The sequence below is a fragment of the Aricia agestis genome, chromosome 12, assembly GCF_905147365.1.
Source record: "Aricia agestis chromosome 12, ilAriAges1.1, whole genome shotgun sequence".
NCBI classification, from domain to species: domain Eukaryota; kingdom Metazoa; phylum Arthropoda; class Insecta; order Lepidoptera; family Lycaenidae; genus Aricia; species Aricia agestis.
The window spans coordinates 5,917,978-5,945,845 of record NC_056417.1 but is presented as its reverse complement, the minus strand read 5'-3'; the positions used below and the strand labels follow the sequence as shown (position 1 = coordinate 5,945,845).

Sequence of the window (27,868 nt, the reverse complement as noted above, 5' to 3'; positions counted from 1 at the left end):
TTTACTGTATAAATTAGGCTCATTTCAAAAGTCTTTTCATGAGATGTTTTAGTATTTATCGCGTTAACTGAAGTTTTGCATGAGCCGGATTATTTTAATGTTTGATGATCTGCACAAACCTTCTATAGAATTTAGTATACAAAATCCGGCTTTGCCATTTCGTAGTAGCATTTAGTAGTGTTTGCTGCTTTCTATAACTGAGATCTTTTGGCCGCATCTACATAACACTGGAAATCACTAGTCACGTTAATACATCTGACATTTTTGATGCATCTTTGCAGTTTCGAATGTGTCTAAAGTAATAGCGACAAACTCGATGTGTTTGAGCATCACACCGCTGATATGTCACAATGTTGTGCTAAATAAATAGATAGTAATATCGATGACAACTCAGGCGGTTATCTAAGGAAGGACGTGACACCAATAGCTAGTGTTATGGTAGCGCGATATATAGTCGATAAATGTTGTTTTATCTTAGAATGGACACGCCACACTAGTGTTGTGCTATATCTCACGATGTTTTTTCTAAATATGACATGCCAATCGCATAGCTAGTGTTGTCTATACGATATCGACTTTTAATCTACGATGGTAATATCGACTATAACTTCTAGTGTCATCACGACACCGGTACTAGTGTTACCGCTAGTGCGCGGAGTGTAGATTGTGCTGCGCCTTCTTCTTGCGCTGAGCCAGCATGTCGTAGAAGGGATTGTGACTGATGGACCTTCGCAAACACTCTATCCACTCATCTCGTTCCTCTGCCGTCGCCGCAGACATTCTGTAATTGACAATAGCATGAATGAATAAATGTTCAAAGTACACGTCTTCTTAAGGTCACAGCACACCTATCAACTCGGAAAGGGCAAATCGGCACCGTATCGCCTCGAGCCGAGTCGAGCCGTTCAATATTGTTTGTATGAAACTCCCTAATGCAACGCACACTAAGCGGAACCGTAACGTAATCGCCTCGCCTCGGAACGGGACAGCGGTCGGCGAGCCGTAAGCGAGGCGTCGCCTAGCCGTAGCCGAGTTGACGTACAGGCGCTACTGATACGCTTTGGTAATACGTGCATACGTTAGGTTGACGCCTGGTTGACGGCGAGGCGAAGGCGATACGGTGACGATGCCTTTCCGAGTTGATATGTGTGCAGCGATCTTTATACTATGGTACTGATGTTGCGAGTGTCCATGGGCGACGGTAGTTGCTTTCCATCAGCTGACCCGTTTGCTCGTTTGCCCCGTTATTTCATAAAAAAACACTATGGCAATGGGCTGTTATTCGCGCTATTAAATATATGTAATGTGTATCATATAGTAAAAATCTTAAATATATATTTAGTATAAAAGTATTAAATATATTTCCGTTGTCTGGTACCCGTAACACAAGTCCTTCAGGTACTTAGCACGGGGCTAGAATGACGGGGTGTATAAGTGTCCATAGATATTATTATTGTTATTATTTATGAAAATTTAAACTAATAAGACTAGTAATTTGCAATTTAAACGCGTATCGTCTAATGATCACTCGCCCTCTCGAAACTATCTTGGCCATAAAGTTTAATAGTATTCTATGACGGCTTAAATTAATGTTAGCTGTAGTATTTCTCCTCACCTATATACAGTATGTTTTCCCTCAACGACCTTCCCCTCGGAGTCGGTTTTGCAGGCCTTGATGAGGTCGGCGCCGCCGCTCGCGTACAGCTCCAGACAGTGCGGCCGCTGCCGATCGCTCGCCGGACGAACCTGGAATATTATAAAGCCTTATTACTTTTAAAAAACGTTATTAAGGTTAATCTAGCGTTTTTTTTTTAGGAAAACCGTCTTTCAAAAAAAGGAGGAGGTTCTATGTTCAGCTGTGGATTATTTTAAAAATCATGCTGTTCAGTGTGCCTCCTGGAATATAATTGTTATCTTATTATATATTAATTACGAAGTTATTTAATAATTTTATTTATATTAGTATGATTCAAGTAAGTTAAGTACATTTTTATGTCTTAAAAAGTTTCTTGACTGAATATTATATTATTCTTCTCAGACGAGTTAGTGACAGTTATTTCTTTTTAATATTTTTTATAATAATCACAAATATATTGTTTGTTACGGTATATTTAACTAATATTACAAAGAAAATACAAGTTTATCTCAAGCACTACAAGATGTTAGTGTAAATGTCGCAGCCGACTGGTTTAAATAGCCGTTCAATCAAACAGCTAGCCCTTTGACTGAACAACGCCATTCAATCACACGGCTATACGTCGTTTAGCCGACTTGTTGACTACAACGTTCAACACTACAGCTAGACGACGCTTAGCCAACTGGTTTAATGGCAAATTAATTAGGGCGACCATTAGCTTAATATGTAATTTGGGAGAATAGGAAAACTTTTTGTATTTTACTCAAAGATTATTCTCGGATTAAGTTGAAGGGGCGACCAAAAGTTTAATGCAATAAGTAAAAATAAAAAATTCTGAGGCGTTTTTTGTGACGGTCGCCGGCTGCTGCCGCAGCACAGTCACAGTTCTAAACTAACCTACTTTTGGACTTTCTGGATTGTGTTTGTTTTTGTTTTGGCGGGGGGCTGCGCCCCCCGAGCCCTCCTTTTATTTGACGCCGGCTGCTGCCGCAGCACGCTCGCTACGCTCACTCGGCTCCCACTGTGTTGTGGTCTAAGACCTAACCTAACCAACTTTTGGAGTTTCTGGATTGTGCTTGTTTTTGTTTTGAACCCTTTCGGGGGGGCTGCGTCCATCCATTTCATAATCTCGTAATTTCTCCTCGAATATTTGTTGAAATTTTGATTCACTAGTATGTGCCTCCACAATGTTTGTCTCTTTAATAACACTTGTAACTTTTATTAACTATTTTCTTTCCGAAAAACAACCACAAACACCAACAAACACCTGCTAGTTGACGCCATATTGTAAATAAAACGCACCTAGCGCCGCAGCGGTGCGTGCTGAACTACTTCAATTAGACGGCGGCTTTTGAATCAGCTGTAGTGTTGAACGTTTTGAGCGACTAAAATATTCAATATAAAAGCTAGACGTGTGATTGAATGGCGTTGTTCAGTCAAAGGGGTAGCTGTTTGATTGAACGGCTATTTAAGCCAGTCGGCTGCGACATAAACACCGTTATCCTTGAAACCATCAAATGAACCCGTCGAAATGAACAACTTTTTCTATGAGAATAATGCTGGGAACTCAAAAAAAAAGCCATCTTCATACCCATACGGATGCCCGGATTTCATTTTGACGGGCTCATTTGATGGTTTCAAGGATAACGGTGTCTACACTAACACACTGTATACATTTATGTACAGTACTATAAGAATAGGGAGTAGGCCACTTGACATAACGAAATAAAAAAAATCCGCCATCTTACTACGAATATTTTTTCTGATGTTTCATTTGAATTCAACGTGTAAAACTGATATTTTATAAAATAATAATAACACAAGATGCAGCTATATTCAAACTTTGATAGAGCATGTAATACCCATGATTATACCGGTGGTAACGCTGAGCGTATATTTTATCGACTTAAAAGAATTCATCTGTGTAAGCCTTGAAACGTGTTTTTTATTCGAGCACTATAAAAAACATAAAACAATATTAGTATATGGGCTTGTAAATTATACATGGCATCGTTTAACTTTTTTTTATTTCTTCTAACTTTCGTCAAATCATTTGACAAATGGACATAATTAATCTATTTTTAATTTTGATACAAGTTTTCATTAAGCTAGTGTTTAAAAAGCACTAAGGAATTCATGCATTCAAGTATTGGTCTTCAACTTTTGTGCTCACAAACGATTAACGAATATTATTATCTCTTTTCTATAGTTTCCCAACAGCATAAATCTTATACAAGATGTTAGTGTATATGGGAAAATGCTGGGAACTCAAAAAGTATGTCTTTATACACATACAAATTGCCGATAGGGGCATCCGTAGGGTATAAAAACGGATTTTTTGAGTTCCCAGCATTGTTCTCATAGAAAAAGTTGTTCATTTTGACGGGCTCATTTGATAGTTTCAAGAATAACGGTGTTTACACTAACACACTGTATATGACAGTACGAGGACACAGGTCGAGATTGAAGATGAACCTACCGATACTTAGTAGAAATAAGTGTATAATTCATGTGAAATAACAGTATACTAACCGATATGTTCTCCAGCGGTATGATCCCTCGCGGCTCCTTGTCCGTGGTGTACTCGAAATAGTACAGGCAATTGTCGTTCAGTATGAACCACCGCCGCTTCCACGACTTGTATCTGAAATTGTTATAAATACACATTACATTTCAAGGTTGGGTTGCACTAACTAACTTTAACTATAACTGTTACTTTAACTTAAACTACAATGCAAAATGTCAAATCTTTGGTTAAAGTTAAAAATGGACGCCATCAAGATGCCATATTTAACCATAACCAATAACCATAGAGCTCGACAAGGTTTTAAATGCACGTGGCGAAATTTCATTTTTCTGTCAATTTCTTTCATTAATCCCACGTTCATTTATCTGTCAATTTCTAAGGTCAAAGTTAAGGTTAAAGTTAAAGGACGCCATACTTAACTATAACTTTAACCTTAACTTTAATCACGCCTCTGGTGCAGCCCAACCTTAATAAATAATCATGTTTATTATGTTTATGTTTCAAATGTATATGTTCGAAATAAAAACAATTAAGTTATTTAATAAGTACTTTCAAATTACTTAAATAATTTTGAGTTTAATATGTAATTGTATTTTGTAGCTACGCGGCCAACACATGGATAGGCGTACTTAGGTTTGTTAATATTATGATCAAAATGTATTGAAACGGAGTAACAGCGCATAATTGAATCTCGCTCGATCGGAATATATTTTTCGGGAACCATTATAAGCAACTAATGAAATTTTTCACCAACGGTCTCCTAACGCTTAGTGTTCCCTAGCGATATTTGCGGGTAAATATCTCTTAAAACAAACGCATTTAAAAAAAAAAAGTAATGTTTTGCAAAAGTTCTTACGCCCTAAGGACGAACGTGACACAAAAAAATTCGTGAAATCTTGAAGGATATGTACCCTTAATGGCCGCTAGGCCGCTAGACCACTTAGCGTTAGGAGGCGGTTGGTGAAAACAGGCATTACCCATGTTCCTTCCAGTCCCTTAAAGTATCCCTATGTCTTATTTTATCAAAACCCATTGAGCCATTTAAGTTTGAAGAGGTACCAGATAGACATACCTGCCGCCCTGCTTCCACAGCCAGCCCTCCTTGTCGGGGTTGAAGAACGTGTGCATCAGGTCATTGCCGTCGTCCTCCGGGATCTTGAACGGCTCCGTCTTGATTGACTCGTATAGAGACTGAAAAATAAAAAATAAACATATATTTCATTGAAAATAAAAATTAAAGCTCCCTTGTGCCAATAGACAAAAGTAATATTTGTTAAAAAAAATTAGGGCTTCCGCCAGTTGCGGTCAAAGATTAAAGTTAAATATCCTGTAGGTCTACTATGAAACCGTTTTGACATTCAAAAAATCGGACGAGAATGCCGCGTCCTGCTCTACAACGTCATTACACGTTTGGTACAGTAGGACGCGGCATTCTCGTACGATTATTTGAGTCTCAAAATAGTTTCGTGGTACGGCCCCTGCTTCTATAAGTGCGAAGAAAGTGATGGAACTGACATTTAACGATGTGTTATCATTAAACTTAGCTAACCATGATGTCTCTATAAAACAAGGAACAAGTGAAAGATCAAAGAACCATGATACCGCAAAGTTTAACTTTAGCACGACCGATTCAATCGTCAGAGCCTGTTAGCTGATAAGAAGATTGAAGAAGTAAGAACGGACTTTTTACAAATTATCAGCCCTAATAAGAATTTTTAAAACACATAACAGACAAACGGGTAAAACGAATAATATTCTACTTTAAGTTAACAATTTACAACACAAACCTTACTCTCACAACGCACAATTTGCACTAAGCCGGCCAATGTTGATACAATGTTATCAAGACCTCGATGATGATAAAACATAGATGCAGACGCTGAGAAAAATGGAAGATGATTTATTTCTATCTTTTTGATTTAAAGAGACTATTTACTTTTCTTTACTTGGAAAACAGTGAACAGAATTCCTATCAGGACCTAATATGAGCAAAATTAATTTTTAAAACTCTTAAGCATTTACCTATAAATAATAAATAGATGTATGGATCCATCTCTTATCTGGTCTAGATGAAAAGCATGTTATCTTATATTAATTACGATTACAATAATTAATTACCGTTATCAGATAAAGCAATAGTGACGTTAGAACTGATAACAATCATTCATGACTTATCGCAATCGCCAAATATTTGAGCCCCTCACTTATAAAAATATTATCACGATGGATAGGTACAATACAATATTTTTGTCTTTGTCTATGTAATAGAGGCATTTGACAGACAAGGAAAAACATGTACAGCTTTTTCATTGTATATTTATAAGTAAATACTAAAAAAAGATGTTATTTTCTTTTAGCCTGAAGGTAAATAATTTATCAACCATACGGACATTTAAATCTTGTCCCAGGAGCTACAGTATTTGAGGAGTGGTAACTTCGCTCTGAAAATACTGTATAAATCATCCACAACGGATGCAAAAGGTCTGGTTTAAATAATTAATTGATAAAAATTATTATCATTCCTTACTCGTTCATTGAACTCTACGAACTTCACACGTAAGTTGTTTGTAAGTTGTAACACAACCTCAGCGATATCTAGATGTAATAGTATATCGTGTATGTTAGATAAGGTATTACATTGACACCGAATATCAGTACCGCGTCACTGGGGTTATTATTTATCTAAACAAGGCGATGCACATGTAAACATAATATACAGTAGTTTTCCTTCGTGCAATGTAAACAATTATGTAAAGTATTCAACCAGTGGTGACTGGTGAGTGGTGGCCCTTGGAAGCATCTCAAGTATTATACCGAGCCATGAACCAAAATCGTAAATAAAGACGTAAGTGGATGAAGTGGATAACCAACATTTTGTAACTTAAGAACAATTATTATTACTCACTTTTTCTTATGATTCGAACAGACCATGTAACTTACCTCCTTCATCGTCTGGCGTATATCTGTATATACATAAATCCACATTTTTCTGATTTAACCCATCAAGCTCCATAAGCTCACCGGTAAGCGAGACACAATAGAATAACAATAGATTTCCAGGAATCCACAATCGAAGGAATAAAATAGTTTTCTAGTCCTAAAAACTAACATTTTCAAATTGTTAGTTGCCCACTACATCCACTCATCAAATATGAAAATGTTTTTTACGGTCTTTTAAATCTTGGCTCAATCTGTTAAAGCAGATTTGAATGACATTAATTATTGTAAGAAGATAAGTTTACTACTAGGTGGGTACTGGATACTAATCTCCTTGCACACAGGATATTTTTATCCTGGGGCCTGGGCCGTGGTAAAATGTACCGCGAATATTAATTTTTACACAAACAAAGTTATGGGCAACATCTTGTCTAGAAATTATTTGACTAGCCTCGTGGTTTTGAACGCGTAGTCTGTTACACAATTATTCGGTTCATATTGACTCAATAAATATTATGATATTTTGTTACACATGTCTTGCTCATGTTGACACATTTTCTTAGAAGTGTAAATAACGTTGAACAATGTGTAATTAATTAAATAATAATTAATTAGAGAATTAATACAATGTCATTACATATTTAGTAAGTATACATTATTTTATTACAAGTAACAACCAATATCTTCATTGCTTAGTTATAAGTAGTCAGTTACTTATTACTAAGCAATATATTTTCTTAGTAAATAACCTGCAAGGCCGCATACCTAATTCTTTGCCTACATAAAATTAAAACATTTGCTGGCAATCGGTTAAGCCGACTAATTTTTAACTATGAGCTAATAAAGAGTGTTCTATGTCAATTTATAAATATCTTTACTACTGCACTATATTATGTAACATTTCAAGTCACTTGAACGAAGTTTTCATTGTTTAGTATCAGTCTGCACCGCGAACGGTAACATTATCGGTGAATTTGGATTAGGGTAACCTAAAATTTAAATTTCTTAGGATAATGATTAAAGCAAAACTTTAAGTTCGTTCGTTAACTTGAAGACAAGCCTTTGTGTCTTGCGACTTTGTAGCATGAAGCAACACACAATGTTACTTAGATTTTACTACAGTCTCCTAAAGAAATATAAGATTAAAACGCTTTAAGGCGAGGTCTCTTATCTCAATCCAAAACGATAACCTTGCACACAACCAAAGGGTAAAGACCAAGCGTGTACGCATCGCAATAAGATTTATTTTAGCTTAGCATAAAATTGTAGTTTCTAGGTGCGGATCTTCTCTATTTTTCATGTGTTTTTTAAATATTTTTCTAAATAAATATTAAGAAAAAAGATAGTTCGGTTCAGACCTTTTTAATTCATGAAGCCCCAAGCGGCCACATCCGGCCGCGATAACAATAGATTAACAATTTATTAAAATAAAATGTAAGTTATTATTGTTAATACTTATATTTCGATAACAAAGAGTTTTGTCGGAGGTGAGTTTGTGAATTAATTACAGCGAAAGTATTATTTTTTATTAAAATGTTTGTGGCTTTTTTTACATTTCGTTATTATATTGTAACTAGGTAAATCGGGTGTCAAGAAATAACAAAATGGGTTTCACCTCGCCTTAAGCTCTATCAAATTTCGATTATTCGATTTTCAGCTCTGTTGTAGTAGCACACTATTCTCATTTCAGTGCAGTAATTTTTTTCTGAAACTTCGAATCCCAGCGCGTAGTTTTAAAAAATGTGATGACAGATGTCGTTAGGCAGTTTCAAAATACACAAAAAATTCAAAAATAGAAATATTTCGTAAAAGAGCGCTACAGCTCGTAATCCAAGCACAAACAGCAATTTCGTGACATATCGAGCACGTACCAGCCGCAGACACACGTAGGCGATATTTCAAAACCATGGTAACCCTGTTTGGGCTGTTTGGACGTCGGCCAATAGAGTCCAATACGAAACCCGTTGCTTTCAAACACGAAATCCGATTGTTTTCAAAACTGAACGTTGGTTTTTTATTGGCGTTTTATTTTCGCGGTCTGATGTTGCCATCGAAATACAATGCTCTAAAACGATAACTCTCATTGATTAGTCCGCTGAAATATAGTTCCAGTTATTGTCATATAAACAGTGCTAAGACAACGACAATTGTGACAGACAATAAACTAAAATAAGGTATGCGGTGTACATTTATTAGAACCATATTTTTGACTGAATTACTCTTCCATTATATGGTATTTCGATGGCTGTAGCATTAATGTCAGTCGCTGGACATTATATTTATTTTATAGGCGAACCGCCTGAAGGAGCATTAAACAGCTGCGTTTCGCTGTTTCCAATGTCTATGGGTTATAATATTATAAGTTATAACATTTTTAAATGAAATTGAATTTTTGTGCAATTTGAATGACATTGCAAACTCGACTGGCGTAAACAGACAGTAATTTTTAAAAAGATACACACATACTCAGAGAAAAGTCTGTCATCATGAGTGTTGTCACCCGCGCGCGGAACTGGTCCGCATGCGGGTAATAGCATGCTCGTGGCCGCGCGCGTCTTGCTCGTATGACAGAAAAAAACATTTTTGAAATGATAGGATGAGATGAGGATAATTTTCATGGCCGCAGATCCGCACGCGGTTGATGACACGTAGGACAGGAAAAGTGATTAATTATGCCCGGCTTTATTCGAACGCTGCAAGGCGTTCGATTAAAGCCCTACGCGCGTTTATGTTTCCATGTTATGTTGCGACTCAGCGTTGACCAATAATAATCCTTGTTGTTACTTTCCAAATCCTAGTGGAAAGGAAAATTTAAATACCCCCGCGAAAACGGTAGAATCCGTGTTTTTGCAGTTTTAACTGACGCAAAACGCAAGAAAATCCGAACAAGTCCTATTTACGAGGTCAGATCAATTGAGCACTTATTCTAGAAACTAGTAAAAAAACTGGCACTGTAGGACAGTAATTATGGTAATAACACATCGCTATAAAATACGCCGTATACACTTTTACCTTCCTTATAAGTACTATAAGGATAAGTTTTAGTAACTACGTCATAGGTAACGCTACGTGCACAATTATTCTGGAAACTCCGTCAAGTTGCCCGTTGGTGATCTAAACTGTGTTGATGTTTTAGTGTTACTATGACGTCAGTTGTATACCACGAGCGGGAGTTGGGACTGCCAGGATATTCAACATGATCTCTATCACGTCAAGGCTTGCAATGTTCTAAACATATGAGCCTTGGATTTTTTTCAGAGATAAAAAAAATATAAAAATCACAACGCTAGATTGTAATTCCTTACTTATTATAGGTACTTATCACACTTCTAGTAAAGACTGTAAAGACCATACTCAAGGCTTACTGTAACTGAAAAACCTACCAAAAAGTAGCTTGAGAGACTAAGTGGCTGTTTAACCACTTCCTGATAAGTGCCGAATAGGCTATTCCCAACTTGTTTGACAGATAGAGTATGGAGTATCTGTCTGATAAGTTGTGGATAGCCTATCCGGCACTTACCAGGAAGTAGTGAAACAGGCCCTAAATCCATAAAAATAAATCAAAATGCACTTACCAGTAACAGCTCCTGAGGTAAGTCTCCCCCATTGTTGATACCGCGGTTCATGGCAACAAACTGCTCTGGACTGGGCTTGTCTTTCACACTTGGATTGTGTAACGAAGTATTCAGCATGATGATCGCGAAGCTCAGCACGTAGCACGTGTCAGCATTCGTGAAGATGTCGGGGTTGAGCTGGCAGTACCGCTGCGCGAAGCTCTCCATCATTCTGTCTATCTTCTGCGCTTCGCCCGGCAACCGGAAACTCCAGAGGAATTGTCTGGAATCGCGATGAGACGAAGTTAGTAATGAGTGAAGTTAGTTGAAAGTTGCAACTAATCTGATTTAGAAGTTGGTATCTTATCATTTGTACACATAACTTCGTTTATGAAATGAACTACATTATAACATAGAGCAGCCAGTATTTGGAATCTGTCCTTCCATCCATCGCAAATGAACTGGTATAAACTTATAATGAGATTTCTTATACAAGATGTTAGTGTAAACACCGTTATCCTTGAAACCATCAAATGAGCCCGTCAAAATGAAATCCGGGCATCCGTATGGGTATGAAGATGGCTTTTTTTTTGAGTTCCCAGCATTATTCTCATAAAAAAGTTGTTCATTTTGACGGGCTCATTCATTTATGTAAACACTTACACTAACACACTGTATTTCATTTATAACAAACCATACCCTAATTTGTGAATAATTGAAACAATCGATCGCAAGTGGCCTTTAATATTAAGGTTGCATTTTTTTGTAAAGGCTATCATCACATGATATTATAATAATCAATCAATATTACATTTAAGTAGCTAAATATTACTATTCTAAACTTTTCGCGTATGACATAGTTCTCTTATCTAGTACCTAGTACTATATTTGCCGTTGCTACGTACATTAATTATTCTCATACAGTTGCAAAGATAAAACTATCTTCCTCAAACAAAGAAACAAGGCCGGATGTTTCTTAATGTTGGCATAAATCGTGAAATACGCGAACGTTGCTGACTTAACGTTGTACGAGAAATGGCGAACATTTTTACTGATTTCGCACGTTATTATTGTGAATATCTCACAATAATATTCACGAAGTAAGAGTGAATATTGTCAGCAAAAGGATTCAATATTTCAGAAAGTGTTTTGAAAGCTGACTTTGCGAAAACTGGGGTCTTAAATTAAATTTCTAGCAATACCTTCTAATCTTTATACATATAATAGAGACTTGTATGACCGTCTTCGAAACAGAGTCAATTCAATCATTTCAATTGAAATAGAGTTATAGAAACATTTCATTCGAATTTCTAGCTCGATAAAAAGCTTTCAAAGAGTTAGCACCATCATCACACTTAAAGCCTTACCTTTTATTTACCTAATCTAATTGGACAATTAGTAAACGTCTCAACAATAAAAACAAGACCTCTCCATAAAACACAGGCAAATTTTCCGCCGGTAACAAAGCGGTAGTTAAGTCCGCGTAATAAAAACATGAGGAAAAGGAAGTCGGGGGTGAATTTACCTGGTTTTAGATAATAAGAAGAAATTTTATGTATTTACCCCACGTTTTAAGAGTTTCTACGAGATTCACCCTTATGTCAATGGAACAAAGGATTTTTTGAGGTAAAATAACTTTGAATTGAGTGCAATTAGAACATGTTCACGGTTAAATGAATACGAATAGATTAGGTCAGCATCCTCCTTGTCAGCACTATTTCCTTACGACATCAATCATCATGATTCATGATCATCTACATTTCAATTTTTCATTAAAAAACCTGAGAAATAGTAAGATTCTTTGGCGAATTCCCCACAAAGGTTGCGAATTTTTTGCAGAAGAAATTGTTTACATGCCCATGACGAGCTTGCTAGTTACGAGTTGGTAGATCAGGAATCAGACGGATTATGCGTAGATGCATCAGATGGTGACATTTTATTGAAGATACCACACGTGTCTGTTGCACCATTCGATTTCGCTGACCGATCCTAAACTTAGGTATGCGTACCTTAACGCCTGTACTAGTATGAGGTCCGTGAAGTCGTGTAGCTCTACGAAGGCCCTCAGCACCGCTTCGTTGAAGTCAGATCTTTCACCGAGGTAGTCGCCTATCGCCGTTTTACTCAGCCCCTCGCCCTTGTGAAGAAACTGGGCTACGTCCTCCGGCGTCCGCTGTAGTAGACCGTTCTCGTACAAGTATTCTATGCCTGAAACAAATAAACAGGTAATGATATTTTTTGCTAGTGAGTACTGCTCGCAAACGTAAGAAAGACTTTTAAGGAGTACGTAGTCTTTACTATAGCTTATTTCTTTCATTGCATCGGAATTCTAATAGGTTCCGAACTACTGAGACGTTTTGATTAAAGGTACAGAAATGGCATAGTCCACGGGGAAAGACAGTACTTTTATCGCGGGAAATGTACGATTACCCGAGATGCTACGCAGGAGGAGCCGCGCGCAACTTGTAGTGCGTAATAATATAACTAACACAATTGTACAATAAGTCCAAGCATGGAATTATGGAGGTTATGAATCTAGAGGACAACCTGAAATGGATACTGTCGAATTGCGTTTTGCACTAAAAGAAGTTTATACTTCAGTCATTGAATGAACCCCTAGCTTTTCAACCCTCTCATAGATTTTCACAGTTCCAAGACAAAATTGTGTATATTGCGGATACGTAAACGGTGTACAAAGATGTAAATAGATGCGATGTAAACTGTATCGTTGCCGGGTTGTGTGCGTTCATCATTATTGCACATCAAGGCTAATAAAATCAGTGCACGCTGAGAATTCGCGGTATCGAGCCACATCAGTTTGTGGAGCGAATCATTGCGGTAATAGGATGCTTTATTACTTTGCTCACAATAAAATAAAGCAAAATTAATACTAGAATAATTCAAGCAAAGCTATTTAGCCCGTCCCATCTTTTTTTTTTAAAGATGGGAAGACGATCTGAAAAAGGTGGCTGGTACAGAATGGATCAGAGTTGCAAAGGACAGAGAAAAATGGAAATCTTTGGAGGAGGCCTATGTCGAAAGACAAGCTGTTGCAAAAAAAAAACACCCGAACGCCGTTAAACTTAGAATAATTTAAGTATAATAAATGTTTAGTTAAAATTAGATTAAGTTATGGTAAAATAATGTTTTATAAGTTTACAGCAATAAAGGCTTATTTTATTTTATTTATTTTACTATGATATAAAATCACAAATAAACACAATAAGGCGAAAATTTAAAGATGCATTTCATTCTTATTCAAAAACTCTGTTCCATATCAAACAGAACAAATAGTATTTTCATAATAGTACCAAACAGACAGTTAAACAACTAATATTTAAAGTTTTGTCCAATTAGAACGCGTTTATCGTTGGTAGAAAAAAAAAGGAGGTTGGTTTGAAATTTCATAAGAACGCTTTGTAGAGCGTAGATTTAAAGACATTTTCAGCGTTTACCTCTTGGATGTCCTTAAATAGTAATATCGAGAGCTAAAGGGACAATGTAACGTTTCAACAATCTTAGGAGTTAGGACTAACTTCTCGGAAGGTCAAAAGTTTAATAGAACATATCCCGACCAGAGGCCCTAGCCAAGACATTTTCTGTATTGCTTCTTTAAAGAATCGGCGATCAAAATGTATGAAATGGACAATAAGCGTTCGTTAAAATGAAGTCGACATTCGACTTGTGTCAATTCCATATGTTTTGTTCAGCGATTCTATAAAGAAGCGGAAAAGAAATGTTTTGGCTAAGGGCTCTGACCTTTGAATATTCGATTGCGGATTCCAAATTGGTTTGGATCAATGAGCTCGCCGAAGTCGATCTTAATAGAATCGATGTTGTGATTGATTCCAATCTCCAGCCTAGCTGTAATTCCGCGGGTTATATAATACTACCGGCTACGGCGATGTATTTAGAAGGATTACCTATGTACCGACGTATACAATAGAGACGTAAAGTGGTACAATGTAATGTCACTCACGTAAAAATCAATTTCATAGGATAAAGGATTCAAACAAAATATACAAGGTGTCCCAAAACCGGTGTCCGATCCTGTAATGTTATGAAATATGGCATTTTTTATCGACGAAATGACTCTTATTATTTTATATTTACTTCACAAACACAAACTTCATCTTTCTTTTACATTTTACGATATTCAGTTCTAAGAGTGAACTCGCCCTCATCCATCACCCCGCTATTATAGATTAAGCACGGCTTAACGATTACACGACTAGATAAAAAAGGTTTTGTACTTTAATGACGATCTTCGACGTTGTTAGCGATATTACTGGCGAACATCTCAAAAACTCCGATGATGGATGAACGCGAACCCTGTCAAATGGCCGGGGATAATGAAGCTCTTTTTTCGCGTAAACAACTTCTATTTTAGTTGAAAAAAGAATGATACAAGGGTGTTTTACGTGGGAGAGCCATGCTTCGGCACGAATGGGCCGGCTCGACCGGAGAAATACCACGGGCTCACAGAAAGCCGGCGTGAAACAGCGCTTGCGCTGTGTTTCGCCGTGTGAGTTTACTGGAGGCGCTCTCTCAGACGGACGCTCGGGAAGGACCCAAAAAGTATGAATAAAGCGCGAGGCTGATGCCCGTTTTAGCTGGCGGAGGGAATAATATGAGGAATATTTATTGTTTTAGGAGACTGACCGTTTATTTTAAGGGACGAAACTTTGGGGTTGAAAGGATAACAACATAGGGGTTATTCTCATCCATCGAATGTCGCTTCGATCGTAGGTTGGCTCACTTACATGTACACGCGAGTGAGACAACTTGCGTTCGAAGTTCTAACCAACAAACAGTCATGAGAATATCGCCCTGTCACTTGCAATATAAATGAAATTGAAGCTATCAATCAGCGTTACCTATTCATAAGATATCGATTAGAGCCTATCGATCGCATATATAATTTTTTGCACTACTTTTTCTCTATTCATAAAATGTATTTCAACGCCAGCCATAATTAATCAAGGATCCTTTGTGAGAGTAATAAAAGACCTGCAATACGCCCACAGTCCGTCCCGCGGGGGAGGACTACGACTGACGTAGATTAGGGACGTCGAGGACAACGAGGTTACGGGCCCAGAGTCGTGACGTCAGAGACGCAGTGCTGGGATTTTGTAAATCTTTCTCGAGAGACTGTATGTTTCAGTGCTTATATTATTTGAACGGTAGACTTTTAGGTACTTTTTATTATATTGTACTACTGATAAAAATGTTATACTACGAGTGTCTAGCCAGTAGCCATCGCACCTTTAACTTAGAAATAGAAATAATTTATTTGCTGAAGTAAGGTACAATATGATGTTAAAGTAATGTGATTAAGCTCTCTTATTTTGCCGTTGGGTGGCGTGCAAATTTTATGCAGTCTTTCAAGTTATAATTTATTTACTTATACTAATACTACTTATTACTAATTATTATTAATTTTTTTATCTTAGATAAATGATTGGCTTATGATTTTAAACTATATTTGGGTTTTAATTTTTAAACTTACCCACTTCCAAGTTATGTTATATATGTTATATATATAATATATCATATAAAAAATGGACACACTGTAGAATATTCTGTCCCTGCGCAAAGTTGATTGAAAGACACGGACAAAACTTTTACTATTAGTAAGGAGGATGCAGTCTGTTCCTAAAACTTTGATCACCTAGAAGCAAGTATTTTCCAACTACTGTTGTTGTTTAATAAAAACTTTTTAATGATATCACTTTGTCATCTAAGAATAGCCCTCGGTAAGAATTTTAAAAAGTCTCGTCTACCCCTCGTGTACGATCCATATCGTACATCAAGCAGTTTTAGGGTTTTAAGGAGTCAGCGTTTAGGACGCGCTCGCGTAATTAGTTAATTATTTTATTAAAATCAGTTCGCATCGATCAATCAAGGCGATCGCGCGTGCTCGCACACCCGGGTCATTTGATCATCAAGTATATCAATAAATCAAGTAACGGTATATCAAGTCTATCGTTTCATTTATCAAGTAAAAGGAGTAGTAGTTAATCAAGGACACTACATCCTTTATGGTCCTTCGTTTATTATTATTTCGTGAAGTGATCCTAGCAAGGTGCTTCGTGAATAATAAGGACTTCGCGAGTGAAAACACAGACAGTGTGACTTTTCGTGAAGTGATCAGTGGACATTGGATTGCAGTGCATTTTTTATCAAGGAAGTTATATCAAGAGTAAAGATGGAAGATCTACTATCAATTCAGCAACAGTTGGTTGGAGCCATTGAGCAGCTCTACTCCAATTTCAAGAAAGATGGGCCGGAGCGCAAGACCGGTGACTACATCAGGAGGAGACTGGAAACCCTGGATCAATACTGGCAGGAGTTTCAAAATAACCACTTCAAGCTATGTGGTTACAGCGACAAGTCTCACGATTATTTCGTGACCGACCAGTTCGAGTCAACCAAGGAGCGCTACGGGCACATCCGGTCGGTCATCGTCAACTATCAAGCACGGGACGCCAAGCCGACTACATCGCTGCTGCGGCCGGCGACTCCGTTGGGCGGCGCGTCGACGCCGCAGCCACCCGCGCGCACCTCGTTTCCAGCAGCAAGGCCAGACGGCGTGCACGAGGGAGAAAATCAGGTAACTTTCAGGGCTCAGGGCGTCAACAGCAGGACGGACGAGTTGCTCAAGAAGCAAGCGAGCAACTTCAGGGCTCTACAGAGAAAGGTAACTAGTGTTAACTTAGATACGGAGTTAGATAAATGGGAGCTGGATGACATACTGAAAACTTTACAATCTCGTTGGTCGGTAATTGATTCTTTACATCTTGAGATAGATAGTGAGCTAGAGGGTAAAAATAAGGAATATGATTCAGCATTTTATCAATATGAACAATTGTACGAAGACATCAAGAGGTCTATCAATAGGAAAATCAGGTCCATGTGTCATAGGGAGAAGTCGACTCCACAGATGGAGTTGCCTACTTTTAGCGGTAGTGTCCAGCAGTGGACGTCGTTCAAGGACTTATTCACGGAGACTATCCACACCAACGCATCTCTATCAGGCGCACAGAAGATGCAATTTTTAAAGGGCAAGCTCCGAGGTGAAGCTGAGCGGTTAGTTCAACATCTGCAGATTAGCTCAGACAATTACATCACCTGCTGGGAGATATTAAATAATAGGTATAATAATAGGAAACTTATTTTTACGTCGCATATCAATACGTTAATGAACCTTCCAGTGTCGCAGCAAGCATCGTTAGGACATATCAAGAGAATCCACGATACGTCACTGGAATCATTAAACGCTATAAAAAATCTAGGTGTAGATATAAGTACGTGGGATCCTCTACTTGTACATATTTTGAGCCAAAAACTTGACGCCGACACATACAACGAGTACGTAGCATCATTAAAGCAACCGAGGGAATTACCTAGTCTAAAGGAATTTCTAGATTTTCTTGAAACAAAATTTACAGCGCTAGAGACTTCACGGAAAAAACAAGAAAATCCGACGGCGAAGCCTAGTGCAAAATATACATATAATTTTAATCATAACTCTAATAATTCAGACAATCGTTTTAATTACAAGAAACCAACATATTTTTCGCAATCGAAAGTATCAAGTAACCGAGTCAATAAACCTGCATATCCGGTAAAAACAGCTTGTTATTATTGTTCAAACCGCGGACATGGCTTATATTATTGCGCAAAATTTCTAGAACTACCTAATCATTTGAAGCGAAAATTAATTATTGACAAGAATTTATGCAAAAATTGTCTCTACGATCATGAAGGTAAAGGTTGTTATTCCGAATCACGTTGTCGAGAATGCAACGGCAACCATAATTCAATTTTGCACGATGCATTTTGTAACAGTTCATTCACGCCGAAAAATGCAGAGTCGAAAATTTCGAAACCAGAGGTTGGTAACACTCATGTGTCCGTGGAGGGCAAGGACCCCGAAATTCTGTTGGCAACAGCCATGGTGCGGGTTCAGGCTCGGGATGGCACCTATCATAATATCAGGGCATTGTTAGATCAAGGATCGGAGACTACGCTCATATCAGAGAGAGTAGCTCATATTTTAGGTTTACCGCGCAAACATTGCCAGGGAACCATAACTGGAATAGGCGAAAAGGAGAGCAACTGCAAGGGAATTATTAAAATCAAGTGTAGGTCTAATCAAGAAGACTTCTCATTCGAAACGGATGCTTATATCATGAATACTTTAATCAAGAATCTGCCCTCCTACAGCTTCCCTAAACCAGAATGGCCCGCATTAGAAAATTTGCCTTTAGCTGATCCTTTCTTCAATGTGAGAAGACCAGTAGACCTTCTCCTTGGAGTGGATGTTTTTAGCAATTTATTGTTGGATGGAATTTACAAGGCCGGACCGACTCTACCTTTGGCGCAAAAAACGCGCTTAGGTTGGATTTTGAGCGGTTACGTAAAAAGAAGCTTTAAGTGTAATATAATTGTGCACGATATCAACGACATCAGTCAATTTTGGCAATCGGAAGATATATCCGAGTCATCTTCGATGTCCCTAGCTGACCAACAGGTCGTAGATTTTTACAACAAGACAACTATTCGTCTGGCGGATGGCAAGTATCAAGTGCGCCTCCCCCTTAAACAAGAAATAGAAAATAAATTAGGCCAGTCAAAATCAAAAGCTATTGCACAGTTTAAACAGTTAGAACGTAAATTTAATAAAAATCTAAATATAGCACAAGAATATAAATTATTTATCAATGAATACAAACAATTAGGACACATGATACACTCGAATAACTCCGAGTCATCAGATTACTACTTACCGCATCATTGTGTTATTCGAAATGAATCAACTACAACTAAATTAAGAGTTGTTTTTAATGCTTCTTCGCCTTCTTCGACTGGTTTGAGCCTGAATGATTTAATGGAAAGAGGTCCAAATTTACAACAAGATCTGCAGAGTCTTCTTATCAAGTGGAGACAATTCAGATTCGGTTTTACATCTGATGTGGAGAAAATGTTTAGAGTAGTATGGTTACATCCGGATGACCAAAAATATCAAAAAATTATTTGGCGAGATTCATTTTTTGACGAGTTAAGCATTTTTCAGCTGACGACAGTGACGTACGGCACCAAGGCCGCGCCGTTTCTGGCGATGATGACTCTCCGACGTTTAGCTCAAGACGAGAGACAGAATTATCAAGACAGTTCTGCTCCAAAGGTGATTGAGTCAGCTTTTTACATGGACGATCTCGTATACGGAAGTCATTCTGTCGAATCAGCAAAGCGTTTGATACAAGATATAGTAGCGATTTTAAAGTCCGGAGGATTTAATCTACGTAAATGGAAGGCAAATAATCAAGATATAATTCCTACAAGTAATAACAGCAATAATGATCAATTAAATTATGATTTTAAAAATACTGAGTCATCCAAAACATTGGGCCTTAGTTGGAATCCACAGCAAGATCAATTTACATTCACATCAAAATTAGACTTTAAGACCAAAATTCCCACAAAACGTATTTTACTTTCGAATATATCAAAATTATTCGATCCATTAGGTTGGCTTTCTCCGATTTCAACTAAAATAAAACTATTATTTCAACAAGTGTGGCAGTTGCAGTTAAAATGGGATGAACCCTTACCTGAAAATATTATTAAGGAATGGGAGAGCATGAAAATAGATTTAGAAAATATAAGTAATTTTTACATGCCGAGATGGTTAGGTATAACAGAAAATAATGTCATCGAACTTCACGGCTTTTCCGATGCATCAACAAAATGTTACGCCTGTGTTGTTTATTGCAAGGTAAACACACACGGCCAGACGTCGGTAACCATGATAGCAGGAAAATCAAGACTGGTACCTGTAAATAATAAACTTACTTTACCTAAACTAGAGTTATGCGGTGCTCTATTACTTATTAAACTATTATCAAAAATCAAGAGTTGCCTGGAAACATATCAAATTAATACTTACTGCTGGGTCGATTCTATGGTAGTATTAGGATGGATCAATGGTGTACCGGAACGCTGGAAGCCGTTCGTGGCCAATAGAGTTAAGCAGATTGTCGACGTGGTGCCGCCCAGCAGCTGGAATTACGTCAAGTCAGAGGAAAACCCAGCTGATAGCGCTAGTCGCGGTTTGTCAGCATCCCAGTTAAAAGATCATGAACTTTGGTTTAAAGGGCCGACTTGGCTGAAAACTGAAAATTTATCACATATTCAAAAAACATTTATCACGGATCAAGAAGTGAGAAAAACTAAAAAGGTAGTTGCATCGGTAACTCAAAATCAACAAGAAAATATCATAAAAATATTACTGCAGAAATATAGCTCGCTAAGCAAGATTGCGAGAATTTTAGCATGGATATATAGATTTATAAGCAAGAAACAAGTTGTAAATAAATACTTAACAATAAGTGAAATAAAGCAAGCAAATATAAAAATTATTAAGCAGTGTCAGCAAGAATATTTTAGCGAAGAAATAGAAGCATTAAAGAAAGGAAAAAGCGTAGCATCAAAAAGCAAGATTTGCATGCTCAACCCTATATTAGATCAGGATCAAGTTTTAAGAGTTGGAGGTCGTTTAAAACATGCAAACATTAACTTAGACATGAAACATCCTATTATCATCCCAAAAGGTAGTCGCTTGTCTGAGTTAATAATAGATCAGTGTCATGAACTTACCTTCCACGGTGGCGCTAAGCTCACTTCGGGGTTCATTCGACAGAAGTTCTGGTTGGTAGGAGGACTCAAGGCTACAAAGAAGCGCATTTATCAATGTGTTAAGTGCAGAAAACACAATCCCAGCCAGCATTATCAAATCATGGGAGATTTACCGACATCAAGGGTGAATCCGTCGCGGCCATTCTACCATACAGGGGTGGACAACACAGGCCACGTGTTTGTTAAGGCCAACAAGGGCCGAGGTATTCTAACAACAAAGGGCTACGTTGCTGTGTTCGTCTGTATGGTAACAAAAGCCATACATTTGGAGCTGGTTTCGGATTTGACGACGTCAGCATTTTTAGCAGCTTTGCGTCGAATGTCAGCCAGGCGAGGAGTGCCGAAAAATATGTATAGCGATCAAGGTACAACTTTCATCGGAGCAAACAAGGTTCTGCAGGAAGAATATCAGCAAATTTTATGTACATTCGAAAACACAGAATTCATCGACGAAGTGACGCGCATGGGTATCAAGTGGCATTTCAATGCCCCCTCTTGGCCGTCAGCAGGTGGACTGTGGGAAGCTTCGGTCAAAAGTCTAAAATATCACATGAAGCGGGTGATAGGCGAACAACGTCTCACCTTTGAGGAGTACTCTACATTGCTCTCTCAGCTCGAAGCCTGCATCAATCAGAGACCTTTATGTGCTATGACCGAAGACCCTGACGACTTAAATTGCCTAACACCATCACATTTTTTAACTAGCGGTCCTCATCTCGCATTTTTCGACACCGAAACAGATTTACGTACTCGTTGGCATCATACACAAAAATTATTCGAGGATATCTGGAAGAAATGGCGACAAGAATATCTAACGCAGCTATCAGTCCGCAGCAAGTGGAGACTACCGCAAGAGAACATCAAGGTCAACGACATAGTGCTCATACATGATAGCAATTTGCCGGCCGGAAGGTGGCCACTGGGCCGCGTCCTGGAGCTACATCCCGGAAGCGACGGTTTTGTGAGGGTTGTTACGCTAAAAACAAAAAGCGGCATCATGAAACGCCCCATAGTGAAACTGTCCATATTGCCTGTTAATCAAGAACAGTCAGATCAAAATAATATCAAGAATCCGGACGATGATGTAAAGCAAGTATATCACGTTACTAAACCTATCAAGAGAAATAATAATTACAGCTTTTCTAAATTAGTATTTACAATTTTATTGTTTATTATGACCTTTATATCAAGCTCAGAAGGTTCATTTAATGTTACACCGCTACAAAATCAAAGTTTATACTTCGACAAGGTGACAAACATGGCTCTCATCAAGGACGAGTGGCGCCTAGTCGTCTACTACGACATGAGTCCCTACTGGGAGGGCTCATTAACAGCTAGCAAGTACTTAGATTATTTACAAAACATATGTGATAGTAAACAAGACCATTCACAATGTGCAGCGATCATGTTACAAGTACGTCACGGCTACGAACAATTAAGTCACTATAACAATGTTATGATGAGCAAGCAAACTTCGCGCACGCGACGAGGAGTGATAAACGGAGTCGGTAATATAGCAAATTCCTTATTCGGAATTCTGGATAGTAATTTCGCTGAAAAATATGAACAAGATATTGAGCTTATCAATAAGAATCAAGATCATCTCGCCGTTCTCTGGAAGAATCAGACCTCCGTCGTTGAAGCCGAATTTAATCTGTTGAAACGTACAGAGGATATCATGAACAAGCAGCACAAGATTATCAATCTACGTTTAAATCAGGTGGAACAACAGTTGAACGCCGCTAAGAAGGAAAACTTAGAAAATAATGATTTTATAATTTCCGCAATAGTCGCCAGCAATTTACTTAATCATTTAAAAGAAATGCAGAATACCCTATTAGACATTATGACTAATATATACAACGGACAGCTCAGTTTACACCTATTGACACCAGACCAACTTCGACAAGAATTAAATACTATATCAGGAAAAATATCTAAAGACTTATGTGTACCTTTTGAGAATATAAGCTTACCTAATATCTATCATCTATTAAAAATTAAAGCTAGAATGTCGACAAATTACCTACTATTTGAAACAAAAATACCTCTAGTTCACCGTGACAGTTTTGAAATTCATAAAATCATTGCCGTACCACGTTTAGTAAACAGTAGCATCATGATTAATATAAAACCCGTATCAAGTTACCTAGCGATTAACCTTCAAAAGGACGCTCTGTTGCCTATTACTGAAAGTGACCTAAAAACGTGTCTGCAGCAGGAGTCAGGCACTCTATTATGTAGGAGCAGGTCACCAGTGTACTCCCTGAAGGATGACGAGAGCCTTTGCGAAAAGGATGCAGCCTCCGGGAGATGCAGGATCTATCACGAGCCATGCCGATCACAGTGGCATGAGCTACATCAAGTCAACACGTACTTTTACTTTTATTGTCAAGAACAGAATGTTAAAGTACTCTGTGACGATCAAGTTTCATCGCTACAGCTGTTTCAAGCTGGCTTATTGACGACAAATCAAGGTTGTCTTCTGAAGTTCAAGGACTTTACCGTGTACACTCACAAACAGGAGGTGAGTGATCTGCACATCAAGGCAGATGTTACTGCCCCAAAGCTGTCGCCGATCAACTATCTTTTCAACATATCGGTACCGAGCAACGGCACTATTAGCGCAGGGGACGAGGACGTCAGCGAACATTCAAGGCAGCTGACACATCTGCAGAAGCAGATAGAGGAGATAAAGCAGACCGTGCCGCTGTACGACAGCGTCAGCAGCCACGACATTCATCACTATACGGCGACGTACGTCATCGTTATCGTGGCTGCTGTTGGAGCAGGTGTCTGGGGAGCGCGCAGGTTCCGGCGCCGGCGGTCGGCGCGGGCGGCGGTGGAGCAGGTGGAGCAGCGCGCAGGGCGGGCGGCGCCGCCCACCCCGGAGGTGGCGAGGCGGCAGCCGCCCTCCTCCTCCACAGCGGTGATTGACAATCAGTGTGTGTGCAGTGAGAGTGACAAGTGTGTTAAAAAGGTTTCGCGTCATATAGGCTATATTAACCCAGGTTATAGTGATCCGTGCAAACAAGTGCAAGACTTTAAACGGGTGTCGTGTTCTAACGTACCTAAGCAAAACAAAGGCACGTCACCGACCTTTCGTTCTGTATACGTAATCGGTGACGATAGAGTTAAGTTTAATTCTTTGTAAATCATGAATTTTTATTTGTACTTTACTTACTAACAAGTGTAGGTTAAGGACAAAATGGAATCACCTTGTATCATCTCATCACTACTAACTTCTCTACTTTTCGGTGTGGGAGCATGTACGATCCATATCGTACATCAAGCAGTTTTAGGGTTTTAAGGAGTCAGCGTTTAGGACGCGCTCGCGTAATTAGTTAATTATTTTATTAAAATCAGTTCGCATCGATCAATCAAGGCGATCGCGCGTGCTCGCACACCCGGGTCATTTGATCATCAAGTATATCAATAAATCAAGTAACGGTATATCAAGTCTATCGTTTCATTTATCAAGTAAAAGGAGTAGTAGTTAATCAAGGACACTACACCTCGTGATGAAATACGCAAATAAATTAATAAGTCGTCTACCAAATAATGAAGCGGTCCTTGCCGGAAAACTTTTATTATAATTTTAATTAATATTGTACTTATTAAGCTTTTATCGCGAGCTTTGAGCGCGGCGACCGAACCAAGAAATTCCGCATAAAAAAACGTCACACTCGACTAACGTCGTTTTGACTTCGGCACTGTGTTTGTGAGCGTGCGACTAGATGTATGCGTGTAGACCAGCTGCTAACTGCAATAGCTTTACCGCGGCAGTCCCCGAGTGCCACACGTATTTTATAAAAACTGAATATGTATAATATTATGCTTCAACTCCCAACCGGGCACATGCGGCCGCGATAACAATAGTTAAGCTATTGTGTCTGGTTTTCCACGATCGAGGTATTAAATTTCAGAAGAGTCTCACTGTGTTATACAGTCTATTGGATATTTCGTTACAATTAAAATAATAATTACTATAAAATTTCTTCAACGTTCAAATGACTCATTAAAATATGAACGTTAGGAAATTAACGTCGATGGCTTCAGCCTTTAAAACAACTGTGGTTTCGTTATAACTTATGTACATAAAAGTTTTTATTTTTTTACTTTATAATTTCGTAACTATTTAATCACATCTAGACAGAGCGATTAAATAAGAAGTAGAGGTAGAATATTTTTATCTATGTTTACGAATTTGGCATTGGATAGGTACAGTAGTAGAGAGTAGTGCATAATGCAGATGAATAAACAAGCATTTGCATGAAGAAACCAAGAAATGTTCGTGAATTTATAATACGAGAATAGCAAGATACGTATCATGGGCCGTACCACGAAATCGTTTTGAGACTACAAACGATCGTACGAGAATCCCGCGTCCTACTCTAACAAATGTGAAATGACGTTGTTAGAGCAGGACGCGGACTTTCACGTCCGATTGAGTCTCAAAACGGTTTCGTGGTAGGCCTACAGTACCTTAGAATTTGTGTTACATACAGGTAACAGAAGGTTTACAAATAAAAGCCCAGCTATGAATAAGTATTAGATACGTAGGTTCACCTATTTGTTATTCAGAAAAGTCCTTTTTCAAACGTAGGAAAATCGGAAAATATAGGTTGACGAGTCAAAACTATAACAAAACAGTGCTATCCCATTTCCCAACGTCATATTTATTAATTTTAAATATAATAGCATTTTTGTTTCGTCATTCGCGAAAGGACGGCTTTTTGAATATTATTTTAGCAACCTTTAACAAACATTCGAGAAAAATCACCTCACTTTTAAGTCCAATCACACAATTTGCTCTCCAAAACCTTGCCAAGTATGAGTATGACGAGCAGTGTGATATTGAATTTTATTAAATTTCCTTCGCCGTCTTCGTTTATAACTTTTTACTTGTATAGTCCATTCACAGTTATTTCACCTCGAAGTTTTATAAGAATGATCCTTACGTAGTTGGCATAGAGGTCCTGTTGGAGATAAAAAAAAAGAATCTGAAGAGACTGTAGAGAAAAGAATTGTAGACGTCATCGTCAGAATGCACTCTTTTGAACAATACTCTCTTGTTACCTCGCAAAGAAGTGACAAAAATATTTCATATTAAGAGTAAAAAGGTAAGTACTATCATACAATGAAACTTCCATACTAATATTATAAATACGAAAGCTTGTCTTTCTTTCTGCTACCCCTTCACCGCTGAAATGAATTTGGTATGGAGATAGGTACTTCTAATCCCTGGAAAGGACATAGGAAACTTTGTATTCAGTAAAAAAGGTACGAGTTGCGGGCGTCATCTTGTGATATTATAAACTCCCTGTGTACAGGCAACTTATTTTTTTTTCCATTACCTTCAAACGCGTAACCTAATTTTTTTTTTCTAATAAATAATATTATTATATTTTACACGTCGTGTCCCTCTAAAACCGACCCCAGAGTATAAAAAAGTAATCAATTTTCCATTTCGACACATACTCCCTACGTTTTCCAATTTTTTACGAGTGAAACACCATGGGAATCATAAAAAGCTAATATATTATGTTATTTTGGTAGTAGGTAAATATTTAACCCTTTTAACTTATGTTGACTCTGACTGTTATAGATAAAGGAGTTTATTAATTTTGAGCATGAAAAGGGTTGGTAGCCACGATAATAAATACTATAGAAGAGTAACTGAATCAAAATAGAGTTCCACGAATTGCAAACTTAGGTGTAGAGAAGTTGATTCCTAGGCAGATGGGGGACCTACATAGTTTGGTCGCGTTACGTCAAACCCAGCCGACAGATCACAATTAAGATTGAATCGACATGATCCGACCAAATGACGTTGGTCTGTGAACTGCCTAGGAATCAATTTCCTCGAGAGTACATTTAGTGAAACTTTCAGTTGGTTATCAAAATCTGATCGTTCATACTCTTTCTGTTGTCCTAGCTACGCACTACGTCATAACAGTAACTGGAACATGACAGTTTCTATCACATAAAGTACGTAACAACTTAGCAAGGGTAACTCCTACATGGGACTGATACTTTAACTAACATTTGACTGTTTACTGCAGAATTGTTCTATACTGTACTATATTTCGATGGCTGCTGCCTGCTAGACAATAATAACCCGTGACATGTCAGATTTAAATAAAATGTGATATGATATTATGTAAGTATAGTTAAAATTAATTAAGATAATTAAGTATTACATAAATATATGTGGAGCACGGAGGTTTGCGTGTCCGTAATTTTGTCATTAATAATGCAATAACAATTGTACAATATATTTACAGGCTGCTACCGATAAGGACTATTATTATGTAAGGCACTGTCACTGACAAACCTGGTGATCCACTTTTGAACTTTATTTTTATGGTAATAAGGTCAAAATGTGGTGCACTGGGTTACGTGTTGCAGTGTTAGTTGCCAAACTGCTTTGAAACTGCTGGACCGATTTTGATGAAATCATGTGTGCTTATTACAAAGTCTATTTATTATACACACGAAATAACGCAAAAC

At 37.9% G+C, this 27,868-nt stretch overlaps 1 protein-coding gene across 5 annotated transcripts in view; it reads right to left on the bottom strand.

Annotated features, from left to right (window-relative positions):
* Nucleotides 1–608: 608 nt before the first annotated feature.
* Nucleotides 609–27,868, bottom strand: part of LOC121732652 (cytohesin-1) — an 83,953-nt gene continuing 56,693 nt past the window's right edge. For all 5 annotated transcript variants that reach the window (XM_042122609.1, XM_042122607.1, XM_042122606.1 and 2 more), the window contains 6 exons: nt 12,664–12,862; nt 10,676–10,937; nt 5,236–5,354; nt 4,169–4,280; nt 1,616–1,746; nt 609–781 (listed from right to left, as the gene is read on the bottom strand). In XM_042122609.1, coding sequence (XP_041978543.1) covers nt 646–781; nt 1,616–1,746; nt 4,169–4,280; nt 5,236–5,354; nt 10,676–10,937; nt 12,664–12,862 — 959 coding nt within the window. In that variant the 3' untranslated portion in view covers nt 609–645. The remainder of the gene's footprint in view (nt 782–1,615; nt 1,747–4,168; nt 4,281–5,235; nt 5,355–10,675; nt 10,938–12,663; nt 12,863–27,868) is intronic.